Genomic DNA, 22399 nt, shown 5'->3' on the forward strand with positions numbered 1-22399 from the left:
AATTGTTGTTCTTGAAGGTGGCAATTTCGATTCGCATAAAGCAACTTAGTGGGAGCAGGGGCAAATTTGGGCCACTATTAGTGGAGAAGCAAACATTGCTGATGAGCCTAATGAGTTTCTGGGTGATGGCTTCGGCTCCTAAATTTGAATATTTAAACAGGGTTTTTTCTTGTCTTCATAATCAATCAATTGAAGAATTTGACGCAAAATGGGACAACGAATAAAACAGAGAGCGAAAGGGATGGAATGGGGGTAAAGAGTGAAGAGATATGAAATGTGCTTTTACTTATAGTTGAGGTATGAGTTGAAGAAATAGAGATAAAAGAGCACTAGCCGGGTGAGGAGGTTTATGAAAATTTGGGCTTCGACTTAATGAGTTCCTTGTGTTTGTGATGGACTTTTTTTGTGGGTCGTTGACGGACGTTGGGGTATAAAAGATTTGTCTATTATTGACATGAGGGTTGTTTTACAAAGAGAGAGAATAGAGAAAAATATATGAGGAGAAGGAGTGGCACGGCAAAAAAAAAAAGGAAAAAAAAGAAAAGCAACTACATAATGCTTAAAAAAATATAGGACCCATAAAAGTTAATATTATCAAAACATTGAGATGGGGGGTATTTTAACCATGATGAGAGTGGAAAAAGCACGACCTATTCAAAAAGAAGAATAGAGAAAAATACACACCCTCATCATAGAAAAGCAAATACGTTAGATGTGTCAAATATTTGGAAGGTAAATTTAAGATGCAACTTTTATCTTCCAAATTTTAATGACTAGTATTGTGGGTGTACTTTGGTCACTTTGCTTCATCAAAAAGCCCAAGTTAAAAAGAACCGACTTCCGCGAACCACAGTTTTCCCTAAAAAAAATAAAGGCTTTTGTTGGCTTCAGTTTTTTTCTCTGAAATAATAAATGTTCCACTTTCTTTTTGGTACAGAGACATTTTTCCATTTTCACACTTCCCGATATCACGATTGCTTTCAAATCGCCACCCTTGAAATAAAAGAAGAAAAATAAAATGAGAATCCCCTAAACCTTAAGATTTCCTTATTGAGACCTAGGCAAAAATTTAATCTCTAGAGTCTCAGACATTAAAATATATGGAATGCAATCTCTCGAATCTAGCAACGTCAAAATAGTTGCCAGACAAAAATCCTCAGCATATGATTCCACAGCTAGCAAGAGGTCCTCATTCCCCAGGTGATGCCCCAATGGATCATTGTCTTCTCTCATATGGCTTTTGATGATCAGGCATTGATTTCCTTTCATAGCTTTCCATAGAGTTCAACAGACTTTGCAACTGATAGTCACTGTTGAGAGCATCTTCCTCGCAACGAAATAATTCATGTCTGCTACGTGGAATTGTACTGGTAAAGGAGGTTGAATTTGATCAACTCTTTTTGCCAATCATTCGACCCCCTTTGCATGCTGTGACTGCATTTTATACACAATTGAAACCAATCCTTATCCTTCCTCTGTTCCACTGATAAGCCATTGATATTAAAGCGATCCGGACATTGGCAGATGAGTGATGAACTCATAACTTGCGCAAGTGCTGGTACGGTTGCTTCCCTAACCGCTTCAAGACATGCATGCAACCAGCTGCAGCGAAAAGCCCGACGGCAGCAAATGCCATAATTGCTGCATTATCAACACTGCGATAGTAGCCTCCCTGGAACAAATGGCAACTCATAATGGACACATTTTCTCAACAGATCTACCCGAAAATGCAAGTAAGCTAAATTGTGGCAGTCCTCAGGAAAAGAGCGTGATTGAGGGTGTTGCTCCAACACCCAAACACATGGACCACTGACAAGTCATAGAAAGTCATGCAAGAGGACTAAGTGAGGGGAGAACTTGGCTTTTCAGCATATTTATTAGAAAAGGTTCCAGATGGCACTGTCAAGTCAAAAGTCTTCTGTACTAAATATATAAAACCTTTTTTCACCCAGAAGTTTCACAGTGATAATACTTAGTTATCCCACCAGGAAAAAAAAAATATGCAGGAAATTAGAAATGAACAAACGTATGTCTATACTGATTGTTTAATTCATCAATAAACCACTTACTTGCTGAGAACATCTTTCAGAAAAGATGCACTCTTGACCAGATTTGTAATGCAAAAAGACCATGTAAAATCAGCAAGTATGGCATAATGAAAGAGCTATCATCAAATCTTTCTACAGAGGCAGAATGGTTTTTACTATGGTTCTTGATCATAATAGCAATTGAAATCTTATTCATTAAGCCACTACTTCTAGCCAATCACTTGTCCATTCTAAAAATGGAACATATTCTCTTCCATAAAATTCTGTAAATTTTCCAAAACCGGTGAAACTTGTAGATGGTTGTAACAATCACGTCCCTGACTTTGCCTTAGGATTTATAGCTGAAGCTAAACCACGTCCAAAACTTGGGCCATTTACCCTAATGATCTAAGTAAAAATTGAGACAGTACAAATACAGAATTGCTTGATCTCCCTCCTGATTTACGTCACCAGTGCAGGCATAAAACATGGAGATTGACTAGAAATTAGATCATATTTGAAACTCACGTGCACCAAAAATAGCAAAACTGCAGCATTCGCAGGAGCAAGAGAAAAGCCTATCATTCCTCCTCGCAAGTCATTTGGTAAATACCTACAAGACATGATAAACAATAATCATAAACATTCATCCATATATCCAAATTAGCAATATCTTGTGTTGGAATTCCAGCCAACAGCTCAGAATGGCATACATGGTCCTCAATCTGGCAAGAGAAGGTAGGATGACTCCTACACATGCCTGAAATAGGACGAACAATGCTACTAGAACTCCAATTTCCTGCACGACACAAATATAGTATCTATCAGTATGTGGTGGTAACAAAATCAGATATCAATTTATATGTTGACATTTATGGAATACATAAATACCTGATAGTCATAGGCTACAACAGAGAGTACAAAACCGGATATGATGAATGCATAAAGTATGCAATCTTCAGTTCGAAATGACAAAGATCCACTAATAAGCCAAGGAAAAATTGTACTTCCAAGCATTCTTGCTCCCAAAAGGCACGGATATATCAAGCCCAGATGCAGTTCTCTGCCATCAGCCTGCACTCCAATGCATTCAATAAAATCATGAAACAAGCTCACTCTTGCCAGCAAAAAATTAGAACCTACAACCAGCATTTTGTGTGCAAAAAATGGATAATGCTGCTGCTCATTTAAGTCTTCCAGGAGATATTAATATTCCTTTCAGAAAGATATGTGAACATACCACCAATATTGGGGTCCAGAGAATCCAAAACATTGATATGGAGAAGTGAAGGCAAGCTTGTGCACATGCCAATAACCATATTCTTCTATCTGTGAACAAGTAGATAAGAGTGTATGCAAGAAGAACTGAATAATGGTCTGAGTAAAAATTAAAAAGGTACCTACAAATTGGTCTATTTATTAGTGAATAAGGAAAAATATTAACCAAAATGTCAATAGCTTAATCTTAAAAGAGCAACAATTCTAAAAGAGCATGTGATTCGTTGACATGGCAGCAAATGATAGGGGTGATAAGAGAAAATAGACTGTTGAAGAAAAGAAGGAACCATTGGTCACAATTGTTTTGGAATAAGATAGCCAATTAAAGAAGCCACAGCCTTGAGGAAATTTCCTAGTTGCAGCTTTACCAACATCAGGCTTTTGAGTTCAGGCAGATTTTTGTTGAAAGTCTTGCAGATTTTCTCAAGATTATGACCTTTAATAACTTTAGCAGTATTTAGAGTAATAGACAAAGCAAAACCATTCTGCTGCAGGGGCATTTGAATTCAGAAACGTCTAATCATCTGTTGGCTGACTATAACCTCCCTTGTGCCTTGAGGTAGGCAAGTTAGTACACTCAATCTTGGTCCTCAACTAACCACAATGAAAAATCTTGTGGGCAAACCTTAACCTTAAAGTTCTCAAAGTTCAACGCAACAAGAAAACACAGCTTTATGTCCCACCTTTGAACCCTTTAGGTGAGGTAACATTACTAAGTATGTGCTTTTTGGCTCCAAATATAATGGCATCTGATGCTGAGACATACTTCAGCCAATTTCATATCTTCCATTTGAAAATATCCATGAATGTCCTTATAAGTAGTGTACTCTTGTTATTTGATGTAAATCAGAGATCACATTGGGAACATCAAATAGCATTTGGAAATTTTTATTTAATCAGACAACAATTCAAGTTGAGATGTCAGTTTCAATAAAAAGTGGATACTTTTCATAAGATAGCAGACTCATATATGAGCAAAGGAGAGACCCAACTATTACCATCGAAAAAATAGCTATAGGACCTGCCATGATCCTCAAACACCTCTTGTTGAGAAGATCCTCTCCACAGCTGTGCAACACAAATAACTCCCACCAAAGCCAACAAGACGGCTGCCGTCGAAGGAGATGTCATTCCCTTCTTCAGATTGTCACCAATCAGCCAGTTGGCAAGCACCTGGCTTCCAATGAAAGATGCAGACCCCAAGAATGCCATTAACCAAAAGGTATCGCTCAATAAATCTTCTCTGTGCCCTTGCTGTAAAGAGAAAGCAAACGAAAAAAATGCAAACTCTTTTTACAACCCCGAAGTGTGGTTTCTACTACTAATGAGAAGGAAAAATGTACAAAGAGAAATTTGAATGGCACAAATCGACATCTTATAGTAAATGGCAAGAAGCAACATCTTATGTACAGGGAGAAAATGTACACGAACCTTTTCATGTTCAACAACCATCCATGTCTCAAAACTGAAAGAGTATATTGAAGAAGCCAGAGACAAACATACACTTGCTACCCAAACACTGGGATGGGCAGTTATCCTCTTCCATATACCAACAAAAAGGTGCAAGATGCAAAAGAATAAACAGAATTTCCTGTGGCCTCTGCAGACAGCAATATATATCAGTTCATGTACAATAATTTAACACACATTAGGACTAGCTGCACAACTGAGTCAAGAGAAAGCGCCATGATTATTATTTTATCAAATTTTTGCAAATCCCCAAGATCCAGTGTTTTTAGCGTTAAATGAATGGATCCAATACATCGTAGATTCTCAAAAACAGAGTGGATGTTCCTAGAACAAGAACATGAAAGCACCACTTGTTAAAGCAGCATGTAAGCCCAATCAAAGCAGGTCACACATATTTGCAGACAGAATTCCAGTCCCCAGTTGAATGCAATTGAGAAAACTTCCCAATGTAAGCCTGTATTTCTTTACTAAATCATCAGCTCAAATTGCAGCAAAGAATGAAATTAAGTTCACCGACAGAGAAAACAGGAGAAGAAAATGGACTCACATCGTATCAGAAAGCACTCCAAGGAAAGATCCAACAATGAGAGAAGCCGCAAATCCAACACAGAGAGATAAAACCATTTGCTCTCTACTCACGCCGAAGTAACTGAACTCCAACTCCCCGAACACCGACGGTAGCCCTTCCATCACTGCCAAAACGCAGCACGAGAAGCGAATTCAATTCGACACGCACCGCAAACCGAGCACAGGAAATTCATCGCTCGCTCATCTGTTCGGACCAGAGCTTACCGACCAGAAACAAATCACACATCTCCACGATTCATTCTCCACAGATAGCATTGCAAAGCGCAATCCGCGCGAAGAAAATGCTGACCTGACCTGAGCAGAGGGAGTAGAGGAGGAGGAAGTTCCGCTGGAAGCGCGAAGAGTGCAGCGAGGCTCCATGGTCGAAGACGGAGGGAGGCGCGCTTCTGGAGGCGTAAGGGAGGAGGAAGACGGAGAGCAAGCAAGCGAGGAAGATGAAGACGAAAAGAGATGGGTTCGGCTCCCAGACGGAGCTCTCGATCACGACTGCCATCGGACCGCGGCGGCGGCGGCGGCGGCGGCGGCGGCGGCGATTCTCAGGTGTCTAATTCCGCCGCCGAGAGAGGAAGAATGAGATCGGCGTGGGCTGTCTGCGGATGGGCTCGACGGGGACGCGGTGGATCGTAATTTCTGGGTGATGGTTTTATTTATACGTTGATGGGCCTAAGTGGGCCCGTCTGCCCATGTTTCTATTCTTTTTTACCAAACAAGCCTAAGATGGGCCTTTCTCGGGTCAGTCCAGACCCGGCCCACTGATCAAATCTGAAAAACCCTCAAAAACCCCCCCACGAGAAAGAGAAAGAGAGAGAGAGAGAAACAGAGATTTCTTGACGAAGAGCCGCCCGTCTCCGACCGTCGGCGCCGACACCAACCGATTGCAACACCGGAGAAGAAGAAGAGCCCCGTACGCAGCGGTGAGTTTCAGCCGAAGCCTCATCGTCGTCCCGCTCCTTCCGCGCCGAGTCCCCGTACGTTTTCATTGGAGAAAGAGAAGATTTTGAGAATTAGAAAGAAGCTTGTTTTCAATTCTGGTTTTGACCCGTGTTTTCAATAACCTGAGATGAAAATGGGCAGCCAAGAACTTTTTGCAAAGTGGGTTTGGCTTCGGGTGTCGGTAGTTCGGGGAATTAGGCTGAGGTATGGCGTGAATTGTGGTACGCTGAAGTAGTTTATCTGTGCGACAGGTTTGAGCCGCCGCTCGGCAATGGCGATCGAGAACCGGCAGGATGGGAAGGTCAAGAAGAGGAAGCATGGTAAGGAGGGCCCCGAGGCTCCAGCTTCGAAGAAGGTGAAGCCGGTGAGCTCAAAGTCCGTGCCCAAGGGCGTGGACAAGTCGAGGTTGCAGAAGCAACGGAAGCAGTCGAATTATAAGAAACCGGATGCTGGGAATGAGAAGCAGCAGCCCTTGACGAAGAAAGAACGTCGCTTGCATGCCAAGGTGAGCAATTCGAATTCGTGTGCTTTGCCTATGTAGGAAGTATGAGATGAAGAAGTTATGCGATTGAGGAGTTGTTTTTATTAGCTTTGTTCAATCTTGGGTTACTCAAGTTTGTGGGGACGGTGGTTTGTGCAGGAACTGACAGAGGTTAGGAAGCAGAAAAGGAAAAGGCATTACACTCTTGAACAGGTAATAGAACAGTTGGTTGGTGAAGGCTCACTTCGTTTCACATAATTAGCAAGGAGCCTAAATGGTGAGGTCTTATTATTAGCATAATTGATAATAATGGCCAATTTCGATAAAAATTTTGGTGCCTCAATTTTCTCTTCTTTTCCCCTTGGATTGTGTCATTTGTACAAGTCCTAAACAAAAAAACAAGAACTCTTTTTTTGAGAAGCTTTTGTTTAACGTAAGCTTCCTGTATTCTGATTCCCTTAATTCTATATTGACTTGTGACTAGATGCACAGTGACAATGCTCTTTTTCATTTTGCTGGCTCTCCTAAAATTGTCGTTGTGCTTTACTTTGTAGTTAGTGAAGATTTCATTCTGGTTTATATAGCAAGCATGAGAGTGCTGAACAAAACATCTGGGTGTTACGTTTTTGTCTAATCTGAATGACGTTGGCATTAGCTGAATCGTGTCATATTCTCAGGAGCTTGCACATCTTTGGGAAAAGATGAGACAACATGACATTGCCAAGGAGGAGAGATCACGGTATATAGATTTTTAAGTGTGGATTGCATGGTTGTTATATGTTTCTCACTGTACTGACTTCTTAGCATGTTGTCGCCAGGTTGGTCACTGAAGCTCTGAAAAAGATGAAGGGTAAAATCTCTGAAATTGCTAGCTCCCATGTTTCATCTCGCGTTTTGCAGGTATAACTTTTTCTTTTGCATTCTCCTCTGACACTCAATTATATGGACTTCAATGTCGTCTCATAATTTCTATGCCCTACCCAGACTTGCATCAAGTACTGTTCTCAAGCAGAAAAGGACGAAGTATTTGGGGAGCTTCAGCCACATCTTCTCAACCTTGCATCCAGTACTTATGCAGTTCATCTGGTCAAGAAATTGTTAGATACCGGTATGCCTTAGACTGGAACTGAATGGAGTTTCTAAGTGGAGCATTTGGTTGTTCTTTTTGTTTTTTTCCCTAGCTTTTCAAGCTTGTGAGCAGTTTGCTTGATATGGATATTCTACCTTTGCACTCTGTTGCAGCCTCAAAAAAGCAGCTGGCTGCTTTTATCTCCTCACTCCATGGGCATGTTGCGTCTCATCTGCGTCACATGGTTGGATCCGTTGGTATGAATTTATTGCTTAGCTCATTTCTCTTTCTTGTTTAGATTTATTTCCAGCACCTTCACATGTAAGAATATAACCAGAGGTCCAGAAGTGCATTGGGCTTGCTTGTGCTATACTAGTTCAGAGTTTAAAGAGTGTTGATTAACAGGAAACCTTGATTTTGTTTCTGAATGAGAAATGTCACGGATCGCTCTAGATTTTCTAGGAGTCAGGCTTAGCTGATTCCACAGTGTTTAAGTTGTCATAAACATCTCCTTAAAGTAGCATGGCTACATGATACTTTAGGATATTTTGTTATCTGCCCAAGCCCTCTGAGTAATATCAAGGATATACAACCATTTTTTTCCTTGTTTAACACGGGTTTGTTTATCTTCTGAGGGGTAATCATCTGAGAGAAACTCTTTTTGCAGTAATTGAGCATGTGTACCAATTGGCAAATGCGACTCAAAAACAAGAACTCCTGATGGAATTATACTCTACAGAGCTGCAGCTGTTTAAGGACCTTGTATCTACAAAAGAAAGCAGGTGAATGATTTACGCTTTTCCTGTAATCAGATACTTCAAGTGAGAAATCAGTAATAACCATGTTAATCCTTATTAGTTATGGTAAACCACACCTGGAAGACTGTTAATCTGTGACATGTGTCTCTTGTGTTCTTGTCATCTCCAGTCATTGTTTGCACATTTTCAGTTAAAACTTCTGGTTTCAAATTAATACAGTAATCCCCTTTTCTACTATGACTTGTATCAGTTGGTGAAATATTACCTAATCCTTTCAATGACATTGTGGAAATAGCAACTTACAGAACATTTCCACAATTTATATTTTCAAGTTCTCATACGTTCATTTTTCCTCTTGATTGGTGTAATATAGAGATTTGGTTGTCAACAATAGCAAAAAGTTGACAAGTTTTTCCCTTCTTTGATATTCTTAGATGAAGGTGAACCTTCTGTGCGATCTTTTTTATTTTCTAAAGAATCTGGTGCAATGGCATTAGCATATGAAGAATACCATATGAATTTGGGATATATAGAGATATGTCACATTTGGAAGTTCCCTGCGATTCTTATAAGCATCGTTGTTATAGGAAGCATGGCATGTATATCATGAGTTACCGCCTCTCTCTCTCTCTCTCTCTCTCTCTCTCTCTCTCTCATGGTCTTCATTTGCAAATTTTGTTATTCTTTAACTCAGTTAGTTGTTGTGGGAGGCCGTGTTCAATTGTAGTCTCGGATGCATGTTTATCAGGTTAGTGGATGTCATTTCAAAGCTTGGACTGCAGAAATCCTTGGTTATAAGACACATGAGTTTGGTTATTCAGCCAATTCTAGAGAAAGGGATTGTTGATCACTCAATTATCCACAGAATGTTGGTGGAGTACTTTAGCATAGCTGACAAGGTAATTTTTGCCAGTCGTGATATGCAGTAAATTCTATAGAGGAGATCTTTCCCAATTTATTTTGTGTGGCTGACTTTTGATTAATTTATCTTTATCTGAAGTCTTCTGCCAGAGATGTACTCCAACAATTATCGGGTCCTCTCCTTGTCCGAATGATCCATACTAGAGATGGATCCCAAGTTGGAATGTTGTGCATCAAACATGGGAGTGCTAAGGTTTCTTGCTTTTGTTAGAACAGCTTTATTTTTGTCCATAGATTAGCATTATGTTTTCTTGGCTTTTGCTTGTTCATTGACATTGAATTTCATATGCAATTGGTTGTAGAGTTGTTCTTGATACTCTGTCTGCATGTAGGAAAGAAAGAAAATCATCAAGGGAATGAAAGGTCATATTGGCAAGATAGCTAACGATCAATATGGAAGTTTGGTAAGGCTAAACTTTAGTTTTCTTGCTCATCAATTGCTTTATTTTTATGATTATCAATAAATTAAAGGGTACCCACTCGCCTCTGTGATTTTAGATAGACCGATAGAATGCTGTGTAATTCATTGCATGTTTTCTTCTTAGGTACTTGTTTGCGTTGTTTCAGTTGTGGATGATACTAAGCTTGTGACAAAGGTTGGTATGATTTTATAAGGTGGTTGCGGGGAGTTTCTCTCTTCACCTTTATGTGGCATTGACTTCTAGTTGATTTCATGTACCCTGATTACAGATTGTCATGCGTGAGGTTCAAACGATTCTTAAGGAGCTGGTTCTTGATAAGGTTTGACCTCTTCTGTTTTGACTTTATAATGTTGGTAATTTTTGTGGTATTGAAAAAGAAGCTGAGGTGTCAAATGTCAGTATTATCTGAAGAGTGTTGCATTTACATTTTCCTCTCAGACAGAAGCTCAGTCATCTAGTGTATTGTAATCTGTGATTAAAAGCAAATCCTTGTCTTGTTCTTCATAAGGTTTTTATTCAATGTTGGTGTATACTGTCAATGATTCAGTGGTTGAAAATTTTTTAAGTTGCCTTTCACTGATATGTTCAATGATTTTTTTTAATGCTCATATTGAATTGGCATGTTTTATTTTGCAGAATGGAAGGCGTCCACTCTTACAGCTGCTTCATCCAAATTGTGCACGCTATCTCAGTCCCAGTGATTTCGCTGCTTTGAATTCATCAATTCCTTCTCTATGCGGCAAGGTAAATTTTCCATTGTCAGGGAAAGTTCAAAGTGAGACTACTATATTGTTAAAGCTTTAAGCAAATCTTCTCTGTTTTGTTTTCCTTTTGCTTTTAGGATGCATTGGAAGCTGATTCCAGAGCGGAATCAGCAGATGCTAATGAACTTGGTGACAAGAAAGCTGACACGGAAATGGCAGAGGTGGAGCATGACGAAGATGGAAATCCTGATGAGGTTGATCACTCGATTAATGGTGGCAAAAAAGATCCATTGATAAGAAGACGAGAATTGTTGGTGAATAGTGGGCTTGCAGAGGTTTTTTCCTTTCCTGCATCAATAAATGATATTTCACTAGTCTCTTTCCATTTTCTTTTATTTTAGTAAGTTCAATAGTGCTTTTCCATTCTTCATTATTTATTGAGAGTTCTATTGTTTAGATAAAGATAAACATGAATTTAGCCCAAAGATGACTTACTATCAGTCAGTCTCCCTGCACTAAATGGAAATGGGAACTGAAAGTGCACTTATCCATATGTAGTATGACATGGGGATGCACTGTTGTAGTGAAATGTTTTGGCAAAATTTTGACAGCCTTTCCAAAATGGTGTGTTGTTTTATGGTGTGGCTATAGTACGCTTGTGGCAAACTACTATGCTATTTCAACTAAGGACTTCCCTGTTTTGTAAAGACCAAAAGCTAATTGTAAAAGATCGTAAAAAATGTATCTAGTGATGTGGGAAGTCCTTGCTCATTTTTCTGCGAAGTTGCTTGCGGGTACAAGCTTGTGATGTCTGGTAGCAAAATCTTTCAGTGATTGTAATGCCCAAATAGTAAAAATACCATGTTGTGCAATCCCCAAAAACAATCACTAGATTTGCCATGTTACTTATTCAAGGTTTTGACTACTTTCATGTCAGTCTGTGATTTTTGTAACTAGACTCTTTAGATATGATGATTGGCTGTTCTTTGTGAGTAATAATCTCTATTTACTGTGTAATCTTGCAGGGTCTTGTTGATGTGTGCATTGAAAATGCGGGAGAGTTAATTGCTTCAAATTTTGGGAAAGAAGTCGTCTATGAGGTAGTTATTACTATTGAACAGTTTGAAATATCTAATTTGTGTGACCTCTACTGGAATAATCTGCTACTTCACTTCTGTTCTCTCCTCTTTATATCATAAAATCCTCCTCCTTGAGTTAATTATCTGTAGTTATCAGCTAAGGTAATTCTTAGTGACCAATGTGCGCTATAGATTCTTGACCAAGTCACTCTCTTGCATCACCTTCCTTTCCCCTATGCATGCAGGTCGCAACTGGGGGAGCTGATGGCATCCTTCATCCAACTCTGGATGACAAGATAAACTCATTGCATGAAGCAATAGCAGCTCTTGCGGCCCAGCCTAAATCTGAAGACACCAAAGAAGAGCACGTCCTTGAAAATTTCCATTCCAGCCGAACAATCAGAAAGCTGATCGTGGACTGCCCTTCTTTTGCTGTCACACTGTGGGAAAAGGCGCTTAAGGGGAAATGCAGAACGTGGGCTCAAGGCCACAGGTTAGGATCTCCTGCGACTATAAAATGCAGCGCGTCTTAATAATTTCTCTTCTCGAACTGGGTATTTGATACCTTTCATATATGCTGTTTGCTGTGAGTGCAGCTCAAAGGTGATTACTGCATTCTTGGAGTCGTCGGACTCAAAGGTTTGTGAATTGGCAAAAAAAGAGCTGCAGCCCTTGATCAACGAAGCAATCATCAAGCAGCCCGAAGCGAAAATCGCCAAACAATGAAGACTGAAGATCAAGAAAGGAGGAGCGTTCTGAAGCCTGCCGTCACTATAAGCTAACGCAACGTCGACAGTTGAGGCCCAAGAATCGGGAGATGTGCTCTGAAGCCTGTGTCTTCAAATGCTCGTGCATCGGCGATGAAGTATGAAGATGACTTGATTGCTGCTCTGGTGATGCACTTTCTTAATCAAAAGGGAGTCATGGTTCAACTCAGATGGTTTTCGGCAGAACGAGTAGCTGAAGCCAGAGATGAAATTTTGTATCAAGAATCTACTGCTAATTTCAGAGTCAGATGGTTGTTGTACCATCTAAAGATTTTGCTAGATCTTAAAGTAACGAGGACTTGATAAGAGTTATCCAACTTGAAGAAGTGTCTACCTTGACAATAACTTCAAACTTTTTTTCCCTTCAGGATATCGCTTGGTAGAGTGAAAACTCTTTAGTACATATAAAGAAAAAATTTATAAAAAAAAAGGCAATTTTTGTGCGATTTTTTGAAAGAGATAAGTATCTTAAGGGGACACAAATTGAGAAAATTGATAATATGGTTGTCATGGGTCAGCATGAAAATTTTTCGGAAATTTATCTATTCTTCTCGATTGGCCACATGACTTTTTTTTTTTTTATTTTATTCAGAGTAAGAAAATGTTTTCGTTTCGAAAATGTTGAGCCCGCATGACATGAGAAAGACGATGCATGAAAAGTAACGAACTTTTTATCGCACTGCAAACCAAAGACTTGTACTATTATTTTAGCTCTATTAGTAGCTTATGACACTTCTTATCAAATTGAATTGATAACATTATCCTTTGTCAGTTCCACTTTTATTTTAAAATTATCTCTTACCTTCTTTTTTTCAATTTCACTAAAAAAGAAACTTATCTACATCTCTTTCAAATTGAATTGATCACATTATCCTTTGCGAGTTCCACTTTTGTTTTAAAATTATCTCTTACCTTATTTTTTCAGTTTCACTAAAAAAGAAACTTATCCATATCTCATCCAAATAATTTTTTTCAGCCTAGCCATTTCTTCCGCACTCATTATATTTTAACATTTTCTTCATGTTTGCCTTTTCTTTTTTTTAAACTCATTCTCTGTTATTATAATCTAAGTAAGTATTAATCATATTTATTTGTAAATTGTTTACTTTATTTCTTAAGAGTATTCTTGTGACCATGAATTTCTTGACTTCGATTTTTGATACAAATTTACAAAAATTTACCCAAAAATTTAATATTGTGATTGATGTATGCATTATACACAATTTGCTCAAAGGCTATCCTCTCACTTGTGCTTAAGTTATTTTTTTATAAATAGTTTCCCATAACAAAAAAAGAAATATATGAATAATTAACAAAATAATTAGTTTTTCCTATTAACTATCCACCAAATAAACTATTTTTCATAGAAGAAGTAAACAAAATTTGTTTCCAATGAGAAAGAAAAGGAAAAAAAAAACCAAAAAAATAAAAATAAAAAGAATGCAAGGATTAGTCTTAAATCAAAAGTGGGCCTCATATTTAACTTTAATAATTGTTATTTGTCGGGGAGCATGGTAATTTCATCTTTAGTAAAATTGAAACAAAAGAAAAACAAGCAAAAAAAAGTAAGAAATCTTCTTAAATTAATAATGGGGCCCGCAAGAGATAACATGGTCATTTAAGATAAATTATAGTGTCAAAAACTAATAAGGGGTGAAAATAGTGCGGGCCCAAACGACATCCGTATCAAATAATCAAAAATAATTTTGCTTTTCCATAAAAATATATTATCTTATGAATGATATGCGAAAATCAATTTGTCAACATCTATATAAATTTACATAATTATAGAAGTTTTTAGATGTTTGGGAATATATAAAAAGAAAGAAAAAATCGGAAGGCCAGCGTCGTAAAATTTAAATTAATTTCGAAAGAGATAATTAATCACGTGCCGAGGTTCAGCGTTTCAGGGACGCCAAGGTTTGGCTCCCCCGGAACGCGACGCGCCCGTTTTTTCAGCAGCAACGACGTCGTTCGAACGCGACGTCCCCTCGTTACAAATACTCCCCGCTCCCCTGCACCTCCCCTGCACCTCCTCTGCTTGCTCTCTGTTTCTCTCTGAATATCCATCTCTCTCTCTCTCTCTCTCTCTCTCTCTCTAGACGTTCGCTGAGGTTGACGGCCCACCAGGTGCTCTCTCTCTCTCGTTCTCGTTTCGATGAATTGTCGTTGCTCTTGAGGGCACTCGTGACAACGCAGGATGACAGCGAGGCGTGGAGAGTGATCGCCTTTAAGATCCTCTGCTTTCTCTTCGCTGTCATCCTGGCATGACCCTGTGTCTTGCCTGTTGCTCGCACTCTTGTCGTGTGCATTGCCGTCGTAGTAAAATCCCGAACGTGGGCGAGTGATCCGGGTTCACTCGGTTTCGGCCCTTCATGTGGTCGTGCCGCGTAAGTCGGCGCTTCTTGATCGTTTCTTCTTCGTGACCAGGGTTTTGGCGCCGGAAGTTTCTTTGGAGGATCGCGAGAGATAATGTCTGGTCCGACCTACCGTAAGCGCTTGATCGCTCTTTGAAGTCCCAACCTTTTTCTTTCAGTTCTTCTTTCGGTGCAGTACTCTGCGGGTGCCCTGCCGGACAAGTAACGTTCCGCGTTTTTTCCGCATCCTTCAAGTAGAAAGGTTTACAAATCGAAATCCTTTTTCGCAGCTTTCGGGAATCCGACTGGCCGTGCCTCCCGGCGAGGATCAGCATCCGGGCGTGCTAATAATGCAAATAACAGTTCCTTTATGTTTGGGGGAACTTCAAGAGGAGTCTCCGAAGGTGTTTCGGTCTTCTCCTTTGGACCTCTCCCTGGTGCTTCTTCAGCGTCAGCTTTTGGTGGTAAGACAATTTCTATCATTTTTGTTCCCCTTTTATTAATTGTTAGTCATGTGTGCGTGAGTTTCGCTTGGTCATTTGGATAAACTATATCGTCTCTTAGTAACTACATGTCTCTAGGATGTTTCATATTCATGATGATTTGTCTTCGGCTTGCGTCGCAGGGCTGATTTGATTAGCACTTGACCACAGATGACTTGTCTATTTATGTCCAACATTGGTTGCCTGGGTGATTTTCTGAAACATTTGTTGCCCTGATGGATATTTACACTCTTTTCTTCCTATTGTCCGAAAAACATTCCAACTCTTTGCACATCTCACTATGGATCCGTATAGTTTGTAAGCGGACTTTCGAAGGAGGCAGTGATGTATGTTTTTCTTACTCTATGCACAGCACCTTAGGGTCCACCTACTTTCTTACCCTTGACGGAGCACCTTTCATAAAATACAGCTTTGGCTTTCAGTATTGTGCATCAGGCATTATGCTGTCAGATTTACCTCATTACAACTTTGTACTTACCTCAATAGGACATTAATTCAATTCGAATGCATCGGACTTGTTTTTGGATGTGGTGTGTTTAAAACCTTCATTATTCAACATGAAGAAATAAATAATAACAAGGTGAGAATGTTTACTACTGGTATTCCCTGACCAAAGATTATGGTCCTGCAATATGATCAATGATTTCGGAATAATTTCTTGCTATAGGCGACATGTTCTTTGGCTTTTCTTCTTGCGTCTGTTCTGGGACTTGACTGATGTCTTGCATCTCTACGTACTCTCTAAGATGCCATTTATGGGGGCTGGAAATCTTTTGTGAGACTATATTATCCATGCCAGAAGTGATTTACTATTGTCTTCACTTATAGGAGTACATGTATATTCTGTTTTTACGTCCTAAGAATCTCCCTTTCTCCTCTTCTTTATCCCCAAAGGATTTGCATATGGTGCAAGGGCAGCTGCTCCCATCTTTGGGTCTGAAGGCGCATTTGGGGCTTCCGGTAATCCAGCTTTTGGGGGTTTTTGTAGCCCACCATTTGGCTTTATATCTTCTACAGCTTCTAAGCCAGCAGAAACCACATTTAGCAGCAATCAGTTTGGAGCTCATATCGGTGAGATATTCAATTCTACTATTTTTTTTTTTTTTTTTTTTGGGGGTGGAGAACTAGATTTTTGTATACTTGCCTTGATGGAACAAAGTTGGTAGAAATCCTCCCATCGACATTCCCACTCCCTGCCCTTCTGGTTGCTGAGTTTTACGGTAAGTTCTATCTTTTTTACAATTGGTAATGCAGGGTCTCAGGTAGCTACACCATTATTAGGCAGTGCTGATTTTGGAAAGTCCTCTTTTAGAGGTCGGTGGCTTAGCGGAAGTCGTGTAGCTCCCTTCACTCCGGCGACTGAGGCAGACACTGGAGTGGCATTGCCATCTGGCGAGCTCCAGTCAATTTGCTGTACGACTCTCCACCCCTACAGAGAAAAAAGCCACGAGGAACTTAGATGGGAGGACTACCAGTTGGGGGACAAAGGTACTTCGATTGATTATGCGCTACAAATGGCTCTTGTTACCTGCTAAGGTTATTTTTTGTCTTGTTTTCTCTTTTCGGAAACCTGCGAACTTGATGTTGACCGGTTACTTTGTGTCATTCTCAGGTGGACCAAATCACGCCGGTCAGTCTGGTGTTGGCCAAGCTACTGCTCTCTGTGGCCAATCTGCCACCCCCGCTTTTGGTCAAATGCGCACATTTAATACAGCTTCCAGTGGCTATGGTGGAAGCTTATTCCCAAATACTGCATCGCCCTTTTTTTCTACTAATGCAGCCGCAACCAGGCAGACAAATGTGAGTCCTCTCAAAATCAATCACCTTTTCTATTTTCTGTGGCCCATGCATGCGGTTAATCTGTTAGTTGCATTTGTGGTTTGCAGTTCTTTTGCCAATTGTTCAGCTAGTTTGACTTTATACTTTTGCCAATTGCGCAGCCCTCTTTTCCTTCGCCTTTTCAAACAGCTGGAGTTGCTGAGACTTCTGGGAAGCTGACTGGTAGCGCCTTTGGGTCACAATCAATATTCGGGCTGCGTAACACTGCAAATGACAATCCTTTTGTGGCCAATTCTTCTGGTTGTTCTCTTTTTGGCGGTAACCCTTTTAGCTCACCAACAGGTGGCTCTGTATCATTTGGGGGAACTTCAACCGGAGTTTTCAGGAGTGGTTTAACTCAAACTCCTCCGCTCTTCTCTTCAGAAGCTACTCAAACTCCTTCACTCTTCTCTTCCAAAGCTGCCTTCCGTGCTGCAGATGGCATTCCCAAAGATGGTCCTTTGGAGGAGCAAACTGATTTTGTCGAGGTCTGCCAGAAAATTAAGGGAGTTCATCTTGATTCGTCTCTTCAGAATGATGAGGAACATGTGATTAATAAAGGAACTGGTGAGTCTGCAGTTGAGCATGATTGTGATGCTGGCATCGAGGCACTTATGCCGAAGCTCTCTCAGCCTGACTACTATACCAAACCGGATGTCAAAGAATTAGCAGCCAAGGAAAGAGCTGAACCAGGATTTTGCTGTCGAGTCAAAGATTTTGTCATTGGACGACTTGGTTATGGTCACATTAAATTTGCAGGGGAGACTGATGTAAGAAGGCTTGATCTCGAGTCCCTCATTCGCTTCAACAATAGTGAAGTGATTGTATACACAGACGAGAGGAAGAAACCGCCTATAGGGCAAGGGCTCAACAAGCCAGCTGAGGTGACTCTTCTTAACGTAAAATGCATTGATAAGAAGACTGGAAAGCAGTACATCGAGGGGCCTATAGTTGAGAAGTACAAGGAGATGCTCAAGAAGAGCGCTGAGGAACAAGGCACTGAGTTTGTGTCCTATGACCCCATCAAAGGAGAGTGGAAGTTCAAGGTTCGCCATTTCAATTGATATGATCCGACAGGGAGAAACAAGACTAGAATTCTTTTGATGCCGTTATTTTTTCACTAAAGGTGGAAGGTACAATAGGGGTCCAGAAGGAAAACCTTTAGGTTTCACTCGATGGGTTCTTGTCTTTTGCAGTTAGGACCATGCACATAGAGCTGCTAGAGAATAAGTCTTACAGGAACTGTTTAGACATCTCTTTTTCATTTCTTTTTCCAGTTTCTTTTGTTGGTCCAAGATACGTATTACCATGTGTGGTAATATATCGATGAGAACGAGTGTTTGCAAGTATTTGGTTTCTTCTGTTTTAAGCTCTCTTGAATGGATTTTGTTTCATTGCCAATGTATGTCGTACTGAATTTTTCAATCAATGTCCATGTGATGGACAGCAATTGTGCAGCAATGTACTCGACACAGCATGTTGTCAAACCTGCTTCAATCAGTTCTGATTACTTAAATTGAGTGCAAGGATGCATTTTATGGATGAGGTAAGTCAAATAAAGATTCAGTGGAGCCAAGAAGCCAATACTTCTATATGGCAGGGAAGTGACGACATAATTGATCCCCTTATTTCAACAGGGGATTCACAATTAAGGCATGTGATGGATGTCGAATACTTCTATGTGGCAGGAAAGTAACACAACATAATTAATTTGCATATTTCAACGGTAGATTCACAATTAAGGCATGTGATGGATGTCGAATTGATTGCCTGCTGGGCAAGAAAAATACATGCAACTCTGATTAATGCTTTCTGTCTTCCATTTTCCCTCTCCTTATGATTTCTTCTGCCTAAAAAAGATCCCTCCTTCCTGATAAATGGCATCATTTCAGGGAGTTCTCAATGTCAATGACAAACCTGTACTTCACATCTCTCTTGATGAGCCTCTCGAGAGCTTTGTTGGCATAATCAATTGGTATCAGTTCGATCTTTGGGTATATTTTCTGCGCCGCACATAAGTCTATCATTTCTTGGATATCCTTTGTTCCTCCTGTTTTGCTACCTGAAACAGTTCTCATACCTGCCAAAAGTTCATTACGAGCAAATTAGCTTGTTCACCTAGTAGGAATCAAGATTTCATGTAGTAATGTACTTTGAGAACAAAAACATACCGAGGTTAAGGCTTGCTGGACTAAATTTAACTTCACTTGGGTACCCAACCAATGCTAGAATGCCACCTGTCTTCAAAAGAGACATGTAATTATCGAATGGGTGATCGCCAGATGCTGTGTCTATTATAAAGTCCAGAGACTTAGCCATGGCCTGCACGTATTGGATTCATCAGATCACAACAGACCTTGACTTCCATGAATCTCACTGTTAATAATTCCAATTTTTCCTTTTTACCTTTATCTGTTCTGGGTCAGATGAGATAACGAAATGGTCAGCACCAAGCAAGCTCAGTGCTTCCTCCTTTTTAGAAATGCTTGTACTGAACACTGTGACTTTCAGTCCAAAAGCCTTCCCAAATTTAACTGCCATATGACCGAGCCCACCTAGTCCAATTACGCCAAGAGACTTACCAGGTTGGTTCATCTTGTGACACATCATTGGAGTGTATACTGTGATTCCAGCACAGAGCAATGGTGCTGCTAAAGCCAACGGGTAGGTTTCTGGTATCTTGAAGCAGTGTCTGTCAACGAAGCACCGCAATTAAATTTCTAAATGAAACCAAAAAGGGTGAAAAGGGTGAGTGGCTTCTCAAGACAGTCAGCATCCTATCTCTTTTGTTTAGCAGGAATGAAATCACAGAGCCATAAATCCTATCTTCCGGGTGCTTGGGAATTTCACTCGCTTAGATCATAATTCAGCATCATGTCGTTTTTGTGATTCTTTTGCTCAAGATAAAAACTACTTGCTGTAGCAAGAAAAATAATGGTATTTGCAGGATACAGGAGACCATACTAGATCAAAATTGAGAAAAGAGGGTTTGCCCTAAGAAAGAAAACTGGTGGCATCTCCCATATGCTTGACAGAACATGTAATTTCTCTATTCCCTCGTTCGATTCTTCCAAGGAACAATGAAATTTCCTGGGACTCTGTCAGTTCCAAGACTCGGTGAAAGCACATACATTTTGTTTCCCGCTTTATCTAATACTACTTACTAAGATCTGTCTCTGTAAAACAATTTGAGGACCGCATATTTCCATTCTTCATCATATTTATTGAGGAGATTTCTTTTTGCATTTGATAAAGGCAATTCTCCATTGAAGTGTTATTTAATACCAAGGACTTACACAAGACTCCAGAGTCGGTATAGAAAGTATCTTTAGCCCTTTCCACAAGATGAATTAATTGCTAAAATGCCATTCCTCACTGTTACATGCATTATACCACTTCTGACCAACAGAATAAGAAGAAAATTAGCAGAGAGAACACATGATTTTAAATCTTTTCTAGCCAACATGATTTAGAATCCTTGCACAGAGTAAAATGCTGTCTAATGAAATTGTCATAAAGCAATTACCTTTCATGGACGACAATGTAACTAGAGTATCCTCCCTTCGTGACTGTACCATCCGCATCAATTGCATCAAAAGTAGAAACCGGTCCCTTCTCGCAGTAGTTTTCTAGCCGGTCATTGCAATACTCACACTCTCTGCATGAATTGACATAAGTTCCCACGCCTACACGATTGCCGACTTTGAAGCGTTGGACACTGCAGCCAACCTCTTTCACAATTCCAACTATCTCGTGCCTGAATCAGTCGACAAATTGTTTGCAAATTTTGTTAGGAGAACTATGAGGATGGTGCGAAGAAAAAAGATTGCCATTCAAATTCAGCTGCATCCTACCCTGGCACCAGAGGATACTTGGAGTTTCCATGCTCATTCCTAGTCCAAACAACATCTGCATAGCACACTCCACAGTGCGTGATCCTAATCGAGACGTCATCTCTTCCCACGGTCCTAAAGAGAGAATTCCCAAACAGGTGATAATCTAACCAAGCAGCGAATCGGACTCAGTTACCTTTTTTTTTTTCTCATTTTTCAGATCAATAAACTAAGCGTGGCCAACAACAATCATACCTTCCACCCCAAAAAAAAAAAAGAAGCAAGGAGAAACGAAAATGGAAAGAAAATACATGACTATTATCATTTGTTTAAATAGGGCATACAACTTAAAATGCTCTCATTGGATCCTCACGTCTGCCTTGAAATTCTGAGTAACTCATTCTGGGACATGGCATATCATGCATACAAACAATTCTCAACCCAGAAATTAGTGCATACACAACAAAAGTAAAAAAAAAAAAAACGGAAAAAGGAAAATGAATGGTTTGGTTATTATGGAAATTTAAGATAACGACAGGCATCAAAAACTGTTCAGCAGTACAGAAGAGAGGTCAACACCCGAGAAAACTGTATTGAGACTTATCCAGATGAACACTTCTGATAGTCACTGAAAAGATAAGGAGCAGATGAATTGAATAAAGAATAATGGTGATGATAATACCTGCGGCTGAATTTGTAGGGGGAGAGAAGACCAGAAGGATCTCTGGCGGCCCAACCAAGACAATCTTCCTTCACCCCCTCAGAGCTCATCGTTCCTCGGCGACCTCAACTGAACCCGACCCACCAAAAGTTACTACGTGTTAATCTCTGAATAAATTGAACTATGGAAGAAGAAGAAGAAGCAGAAGCATGAGAAGAAGCGGAAAATGAATTTTTTGTTCTTTTTTGTGAAAAAGAAACCAAGAAGAGAACTTCAACTATGGCCAGAAGACAAAAGTTCAGAGGGTCTAGGAAGACCGGATGCCACGAAGATTTGGCAATTATAGTTACGTGCAGACAAGATTTTGTTTGTCCGACTTCTGAGTAAAAAAATTGATTAGCCGAGCACGAGGATGAGCGCTCAACCATTGTCGCCATACTATTATTAGAATATTTACATAATATGTTAACTTTTATTTGATACAATTTTCATATCAGTTAACGATCATTTCATCAAATCTCGTATGGTATCTAAACAGAAAGTCATCATTTCGATTTTTTTAAGCTCTTATATGTATCAGTAGGGGTATGTACGTTTCAGAGCTAAAACTTGAAACTCACCTTATTATAACTAGTTCCCAATTTTTTGATCATGAAACCTATCATGTTTGCTCGGAACTGGTTCTAGAACATGCCCTGTTATTCTAGTCCAGTTCTAGTTTGACTTGAGA

The 22399-nt window shown here is 39.9% G+C and overlaps 4 protein-coding genes across 8 annotated transcripts; 2 read left to right on the top strand and 2 right to left on the bottom strand.

Annotated features, from left to right (window-relative positions):
- Positions 1 to 950: 950 nt before the first annotated feature.
- On the bottom strand, positions 951 to 5968 carry LOC104444149 (molybdate-anion transporter). 3 transcript variants are annotated; one of them, XM_010057761.3, is made up of 9 exons: positions 5658 to 5968; positions 5323 to 5467; positions 4737 to 4905; positions 4304 to 4559; positions 3268 to 3356; positions 2919 to 3101; positions 2741 to 2826; positions 2556 to 2640; positions 951 to 1672 (listed from the first exon to the last, which is right to left on the bottom strand). In XM_010057761.3, exons 1-9 carry the CDS (start codon positions 5854 to 5856, stop codon positions 1538 to 1540), a joined length of 1347 nt encoding a protein of 448 aa, XP_010056063.2. In that variant the 5' UTR covers positions 5857 to 5968; the 3' UTR covers positions 951 to 1537. The 3 variants fall into 3 exon arrangements, with proteins under 3 accessions (XP_010056063.2, XP_010056064.2, XP_039170024.1); XM_010057762.3 differs by having other exon boundaries at positions 5653 to 5788; XM_039314090.1 differs by lacking the exon at positions 5658 to 5968 and adding an exon at positions 5568 to 5586.
- Positions 5969 to 6166: 198 nt separating this feature from the next.
- Positions 6167 to 12844, top strand: LOC104444150 (pumilio homolog 24). 2 transcript variants are annotated; one of them, XM_010057764.3, is made up of 18 exons: positions 6167 to 6331; positions 6548 to 6801; positions 6937 to 6990; positions 7455 to 7516; positions 7596 to 7677; positions 7762 to 7885; positions 8020 to 8103; positions 8514 to 8628; positions 9353 to 9503; positions 9605 to 9718; positions 9858 to 9929; positions 10071 to 10121; positions 10216 to 10266; positions 10584 to 10691; positions 10789 to 10986; positions 11677 to 11751; positions 11976 to 12223; positions 12327 to 12844. In XM_010057764.3, the coding sequence occupies exons 2-18, from the start codon at positions 6568 to 6570 to the stop codon at positions 12454 to 12456; spliced, it is 1953 nt and encodes a 650-aa protein (XP_010056066.2). In that variant the 5' UTR covers positions 6167 to 6331; positions 6548 to 6567; the 3' UTR covers positions 12457 to 12844. The 2 variants fall into 2 exon arrangements, with proteins under 2 accessions (XP_010056066.2, XP_010056067.2); XM_010057765.3 differs by having other exon boundaries at positions 6167 to 6277.
- Positions 12845 to 14594: 1750 nt separating this feature from the next.
- On the top strand, positions 14595 to 18636 carry LOC104444151 (nuclear pore complex protein NUP98A-like). Its single transcript, XM_039312055.1, has 6 exons — positions 14595 to 14988; positions 15145 to 15318; positions 16252 to 16428; positions 16612 to 16845; positions 16970 to 17157; positions 17298 to 18636. The coding sequence occupies exons 1-6, from the start codon at positions 14970 to 14972 to the stop codon at positions 18237 to 18239; spliced, it is 1734 nt and encodes a 577-aa protein (XP_039167989.1). The 5' UTR covers positions 14595 to 14969; the 3' UTR covers positions 18240 to 18636.
- Positions 18637 to 18868: 232 nt separating this feature from the next.
- Positions 18869 to 22041, bottom strand: LOC104444152 (probable cinnamyl alcohol dehydrogenase 1). Of its 2 annotated transcripts, XM_010057767.3 has the most exons (6): positions 21691 to 22037; positions 21030 to 21143; positions 20702 to 20932; positions 19582 to 19867; positions 19347 to 19497; positions 18869 to 19255 (listed from the first exon to the last, which is right to left on the bottom strand). In XM_010057767.3, the coding sequence occupies exons 1-6, from the start codon at positions 21777 to 21779 to the stop codon at positions 19059 to 19061; spliced, it is 1068 nt and encodes a 355-aa protein (XP_010056069.2). In that variant the 5' UTR covers positions 21780 to 22037; the 3' UTR covers positions 18869 to 19058. The 2 variants fall into 2 exon arrangements, with proteins under 2 accessions (XP_010056069.2, XP_039168014.1); XM_039312080.1 differs by lacking the exon at positions 21030 to 21143 and having other exon boundaries at positions 21691 to 22041.
- Between the last annotated feature and the right edge of the window lie 358 nt (positions 22042 to 22399).

The sequence above is a fragment of the Eucalyptus grandis genome, chromosome 5 (assembly GCF_016545825.1).
Source record: "Eucalyptus grandis isolate ANBG69807.140 chromosome 5, ASM1654582v1, whole genome shotgun sequence".
NCBI lineage: Eukaryota > Viridiplantae > Streptophyta > Magnoliopsida > Myrtales > Myrtaceae > Eucalyptus > Eucalyptus grandis.

Coding starts and splice junctions, on each gene's coding strand:
- LOC104444149 (XM_010057761.3), bottom strand. CDS start 5,856: ATGGCAGTCGTGATCGAGAGCTCCGTCTGGGAGCCGAACCCATCTCTT. Junction 3,102..3,267: donor TCTGGACCCCAATATTGGTG/GTATGTTCACAT, acceptor ATTGGAGTGCAG/GCTGATGGCAGAGAACTGCA. Junction 2,641..2,740: donor CTTGCCAGATTGAGGACCAT/GTATGCCATTCT, acceptor CATGTCTTGTAG/GTATTTACCAAATGACTTGC.
- LOC104444150 (XM_010057764.3), top strand. CDS start 6,568: ATGGCGATCGAGAACCGGCAGGATGGGAAGGTCAAGAAGAGGAAGCAT. Junction 10,267..10,583: donor AGGAGCTGGTTCTTGATAAG/GTTTGACCTCTT, acceptor TTTATTTTGCAG/AATGGAAGGCGTCCACTCTT. Junction 10,987..11,676: donor TGAATAGTGGGCTTGCAGAG/GTTTTTTCCTTT, acceptor GTAATCTTGCAG/GGTCTTGTTGATGTGTGCAT.
- LOC104444151 (XM_039312055.1), top strand. Junction 16,429..16,611: donor TCAGTTTGGAGCTCATATCG/GTGAGATATTCA, acceptor TTGGTAATGCAG/GGTCTCAGGTAGCTACACCA. Junction 16,846..16,969: donor CTACCAGTTGGGGGACAAAG/GTACTTCGATTG, acceptor TGTCATTCTCAG/GTGGACCAAATCACGCCGGT.
- LOC104444152 (XM_010057767.3), bottom strand. CDS start 21,779: ATGAGCTCTGAGGGGGTGAAGGAAGATTGTCTTGGTTGGGCCGCCAGA. Junction 20,933..21,029: donor AAGTATCCTCTGGTGCCAGG/GTAGGATGCAGC, acceptor CGACTGATTCAG/GCACGAGATAGTTGGAATTG. Junction 19,498..19,581: donor CTGACCCAGAACAGATAAAG/GTAAAAAGGAAA, acceptor CAATACGTGCAG/GCCATGGCTAAGTCTCTGGA.